The sequence below is a fragment of the Acanthisitta chloris genome, unplaced genomic scaffold, assembly GCF_000695815.1.
Source record: "Acanthisitta chloris isolate BGI_N310 unplaced genomic scaffold, ASM69581v1 scaffold3210, whole genome shotgun sequence".
Classification (NCBI taxonomy): Eukaryota; Metazoa; Chordata; class Aves; order Passeriformes; family Acanthisittidae; genus Acanthisitta; species Acanthisitta chloris.
Window position 1 is genome coordinate 54,093 of NW_008649814.1, and position 5,410 is coordinate 59,502.

The following is a 5,410-nucleotide window of genomic DNA, read 5'->3' on the forward strand; positions in this document are numbered from 1 at the left end:
GTGGCTGGAGTGCTCTGACTCTTCTGTAAACAAATGGAAAGCAGAGATTCCTTCTCACTTTGATAGCTGAAGTAGCTTTTTCATGTCACCACACCCACAGATGGATAGGAAATCCAAATATATTGTGAATATCCACTAAAATGGCAGAATTTGAAGTGAGCTAAAGTGAAACCACTCCTGACATGAGGAACAGCAGCTCCAAAACTGAAGTGCTCTGACTCTTCTGTAAACAAATGGAAAGCAGAGATTCCTTCTCACTTTGATAGCTGAAGTAGCTTTTTCATGTCACCACACCCACAGATGGATAGGAAATCCAAATATATTGTGAATATCCACTAAAATGGCAGAATTTGAAGTGAGCTAAAGTGAAACCACTCCTGACATGAGGAACAGCAGCTCCAAAACTGATGGAGGCATGTTAGAGCTGCTCTCAGAAGCACATATGTGATCCATGGTGTTCAGGAGACATAGCTCTCTCCTTCTGTTACTACAAAGGAGCTGATAAATGTGAGATGGATTCCCGCTTCCTGACAGAACTTCTCCCTGCCTATCCCACACATGATCCCAGCTAATCTGTGAGCTCTGGAAGCTGTGCTGCTCAGAAATGTCTCAACCAAGAATGATGCAGCTGAGGTCATCCCGACATACTTCACAAGTGACTAGGTCTGTTTATTTCTTTCCCAAAGCTAATGTACACAGAGGGAACAATACAGATCCTCTGCACAGAACAGGCTCTTTATAGTCTCAAAAAAAAAGGAGAGTCTGAGTGCTGCAAGGCACTTTCTCAAGGAGAATGAGTAACACTTTGCTCCACTATGCTCCCCAAAGCTCTGATCAGTGAATGAATCACCACTGAGCAGGTTGTCACACTCAGGAGTAGCTTAGCACAGAGCAGAAGGAAGGACCTGAAGGAGGCAGTCAGCTCAGCACTGGAAAAGGCATTTATTCCATTAAATTTGGGCTGGCTCTTGAATTAAAGCTAAGCCTTGGCTTTCATGCTGCACTGGAATGTCACCTGGATAACATGAGGACAAGGAGTGGGACCAGGTGGCAGCAGAACAGGAGTGAGTGGTCAGATCCTGTTTTGAGGAGTTACTTTAATAAACAAAGGGAGAAAAGGACAAATAAAGGTTCTGTGCAAGAAATTCCTGACAACTGCAGACTCCATTTGCCTTTAAGGCTCCTGAATTCCATACCTGGCACGTGGTATATCAGCTATAACATATCCAATTGTATTTGCATTGAATTTCACTCCAAAGGCCATGGAACAGGAGATGTTAGAGGTTTTCAGCTACAAAGGGATGAAGAAAACGAGTTTAAAATGGAACTTTTTAAAAAATAAGTCTCAGATGTGACCTCAAATGGATTAGAACGGAGTTTTAAATCAAACTTTGAAGCCACCTGGGGGACAGAGCTAATTCACACACTTCCACCCACTGCTTCCAGTCTGCTTTGGGCTGAGAATTCTCAGAGCTGCCACAGCACTCAGATTTATCCCTTTGGAGGAAAGGAGAAATAAACTATTTGGTGTTTTTTTGGCCACTTTGTAGGACATTCCAGGATGAAGAAGCTCTGAGTAACATCCCTGTTACTTCCAAACCATTTGCTGCTCATTTTACTGCTGGACATGTGCATTTCCCAGTAAAACAGCTCCCATGGAAACAGTGATTTTGCCATTATTCCTCAGGAAGAGGAGCACAGACTGCCTGGTTGGCTTCCTCTCCATCTGCTCGAAGCAGCTTTATGGTGTGCTGTGCAAACATCAATCCTCACCAGGACTGGGTATTCCATAGGCTTCCACTGAAAATAAACCCCACGGATTCCCCCCTTTGTCCCAGTGCTACATCCTGTTCTGCAGATGAGTTTCCTTCAACTTCTACATGGATGAGTATTTATCAGGACAAATCCATGTGTCAAGAGACTTGTGCTACCTTCATTTCTCAGAGGAGAATGATGGACTGGCAGTGGAACAGCACAGCCTGCTCAGTGTTAACCCACTGACATCCAAATCAAATCTCTTCATTCTCTCTTCCTTTAATTCTCATGGGCTTTGCTTCTTTCTCCCTCAGAAAAAAAGGAGGAAGAAGGACCCCCTGAAGTAGATAATCTTAGTATTAAAATACACATAGGAGTGTGTCCCTTCAGGAATTCAATAGTTGAATCTGTTCCCTGACAGGAGAACCATTTTTCCTACCTTAAGGCAAGTAAATTCCTTCAAGTTCTGGTTTAGGCCAACAAAACATCACATTCTGCAGCCCAGTTATAATTGGCACAACAACAGAATGTCCTGCTGTCCCTGGGAATCTTTATCATGCTGTCTCTGGGAATCTCTGGCACACTGGATGAATAATTTGGCACTCAAGTCCAGCAGTAACACCATTTTCAGCCAAGCTAACATGGATGTTAGGCTGCCAACACAGGACAGACACCCAGTTCAAAGTAAGGTCTCAAGCCACCCCTTGGCAGGAGCAGCTCCCATGACAGTGGCTCAGTGTCCCCTCAAGCCGTGGTCCGTCGGATCTCCTCAGTCAAGGTGATCGATCTCTCCTTCCACTCAGTGTTGGAGCACTTGGAGACGGCGTTGGCTGCCTGGCAGAACTTCTGGAGGAGGATCTTCCTGAGCAGCAGGTAGACCCAGGGGTCGAGGATCTGGTTGAGTGAGGCGAGGCGCACAGCAGTCAGGAAGAAGTTGCACTCCTCGTGCAGTTCTGAGCTTGGAGCTTCCACGGAGAACCCTCTGCAGTGCTCAAACGTGTGTGTGGAGATCATCTTCAGCATTGTCAGCTGAGGGGGGCAGAGGGAAAAGGATATAGGCTAAGAGACTTGTCTGTGGATCATCAGATCACTAGATCTTATGTTGCCCAGAGCAGCTGTGGCTGCTCCATCCCTGGGAGTGTTCCAGGCCAGGTTGGATGGGGCTTGGAGCAACCTGGGCTGGTGGAAGGTGTCCCTGCCCATGGCAGGGGGTGGAATGGGATGAACTGTAAGGCCCTTCCAACCCAAACCAGTGTGGGATTCTCTGATAGACAAATATCCCTAGACACAAAATCCCATCAGTAACTGTTTCCCTCCCTCATTCAGAGTGTGACCAGAGCAAAGCAGCACTGTGAGAGCAGCTCATTGTGTTGAAGGGAGAGACAAACATGATGCTTTGCATATCTCAAGCAGATTTATTTATATATCTCATGATAAATCCAGGCAGCACACGCTGCACACCTGCCTGAGCCACACCACCTGAGCCTCAGAGGCTCAGGGTGACCTTGGACAGAGAGGGAAATCACTGACCTTGCACTCAAAAATCTTACTTCATCATTATATCACCACAGTCACAAGGGGCAGAGCAACAACTCAGGCTGGGGAGAGCTACAAATCCTCTTCCCTGTGAGGGTACTGAGGCACTGGCACAGGTTGCCCAGAGCAGCTGTGTCCCTGGGAGTGTTCCAGGCCAGGTTGACTGGATGGGGAGCAACCTGGGCTGGTGGAAGATGTCCCTAGCCATTGCAGGGGTTGGGATGGGATGATCCTTAATGTCCCTCCCAACCCAGCCCAGTCTATGATTCCATGTCAGAGCTACTAATGCCTCACTTGTCATGGCAGGTCCTTTTCTTGCTATCCACATCTCTCCTGGCCATGACTTGGAGTCCCTGAGTGCCTGAGTGTGCTGCCTGGAAACCCTGTGGAGCTGGGACACAGCAGGTCTGCACACTATGCTGTGCCTGCTTGGAATGCCAAGGGCATGTCCATGGAGCAGAGCCCTGAGGCATCTCCAACACTGTTCTGGCACAGGTCAGCAGCTCCAGTCGCTAAATCAACTGGCAGCCAGGCCTGGAACCACTGGCAACAGCCTGGGGACCCAGTTTCCCAGGCAATCACACATAGCCCTGTCCCACCCCTTGGCTTCAGCCTTTGGAATGACCCAGGACAACCTGCACAAGGGGAGTGATCCCAGCAAGGCTTTCCCACAGGAAGCCTCTTCAGGGCAGTGTCACCACAGAGGTCACATCTGGGCTGCCACTGTCCCCAGACACCAGGACAGTGGGAGCAAGAGGCTCCAGGAGCAGAGGCTCTGGGGGGCATTTTTCCATTCAAAGGGATATTCTTGGTGCCAGATCAATAAAGATGTGTTGACCTTGGAAAGCCCTGGATAAGTCTGGAAGGCAGGACAGCATGGGCAGCAAAGGAGAACTGTTTTTGTTGCTCTAAATAGCAGCAGTTGAGGATTCCATACATGTATTTAATTTACATCAGTAACCATGAATACAGGTTTGAAAAACATGGAGAAATACAGACCCAAACCACATTAAGAAGCCACTTGTGCACCAGACCCACACAGCCACAGCCTGACCACATCCTCAGCCATCTCCAGCTCCTCAGGGCATTGTCCCTGTACCTGTTCCTGTCATTGTCACTATAACTGCCTTCAGCATCTGCCTCCCATGCCCAGCCCAGCACATCCCACCTCCTGCAGCATTCCCATGTTGTGAGGAGCAGCAGGAAACATACTGTGCCCATGTGGGCACCACCCTGCATTTGTCATTCCCATTATTTGGATTGTTTTCTCTCAGATCAGCTTTCCCTCTGGGAACTCCGCATGGACCTTGGTGCTGCACACTGTTCTGCCTTTTGTGGGTGAGCTCCTGGAGCTCCAAAAACCTCAGGCTAATAAAATCCATTTCCCAAGCAGACAACTGCTGCTTATTTTGGGGTTTATTACATAATATTCCTTTACTGGAATATTTGTTGGGCCAACAACTGCTCTACTGGAAATTTTATTTGTTTGATATTATTAGAGGCTGTTTATCATGTGAAGCCTGGACTGGTCTTGTAAGTGGATTAAAGGAAAGGCTGCACAGGGCAAAACATCAGGTGGAATAAAGTCAACATAACCACGCAATTGATGCCAATAAAAAGTTTGGCTCCAAATGCATATAGTAATAGAGTTGATAATTGTATTTATTCAACTAGAGTAGCTAAAACTCTACTGTTATCATGAATGCGGTTTTATATGTCTTTAATTTGTCTACCAGGAAGGTTAAGGAGAAGAAATATTTTCACAGGAGAAGCAGCTAAATACCTGAGCTTTTTGGCTTTAAAGACACTTAAAACAACTCTGGGAGGGAATAATTTTGTAGCCTGGAGGTCTAAAAGGGTTATGATAAGAATTCCAGTTTGTGCTGCACTGGTGTTTCTGTGCAAACATGGAATAGGCTCCTCTGTTTCACCTTGGAGTCATCTCAGTCTCCAGCTCAGTGATTATCCCAGAATCCCAGACTGGTTTGGGTTAGAAGAGACCTTAAAGCCCATCCAGTCCCACCCCGGGACACCTTCCACTAGCCCACATTGCTCCAAGCCCCGTCCAACTTGGCCTGGAACACTCCCAGGGATGGAGCAGCCACAGCGGCTCTTGGCA

General features: G+C 47.4%; 1 protein-coding gene across 1 annotated transcript in view; it reads right to left on the reverse strand.

Moving 5' to 3' along the window:
* Positions 1-2,499: 2,499 nt before the first annotated feature.
* PTGER3 (prostaglandin E receptor 3 (subtype EP3)) overlaps positions 2,500-5,410 on the reverse strand; it is a 6,532-nt gene continuing 3,621 nt past the window's right edge. The window contains exon 3 of the mRNA XM_009072739.1: positions 2,500-2,784. Coding sequence (XP_009070987.1) covers positions 2,500-2,784 — 285 coding nt within the window. The remainder of the gene's footprint in view (positions 2,785-5,410) is intronic.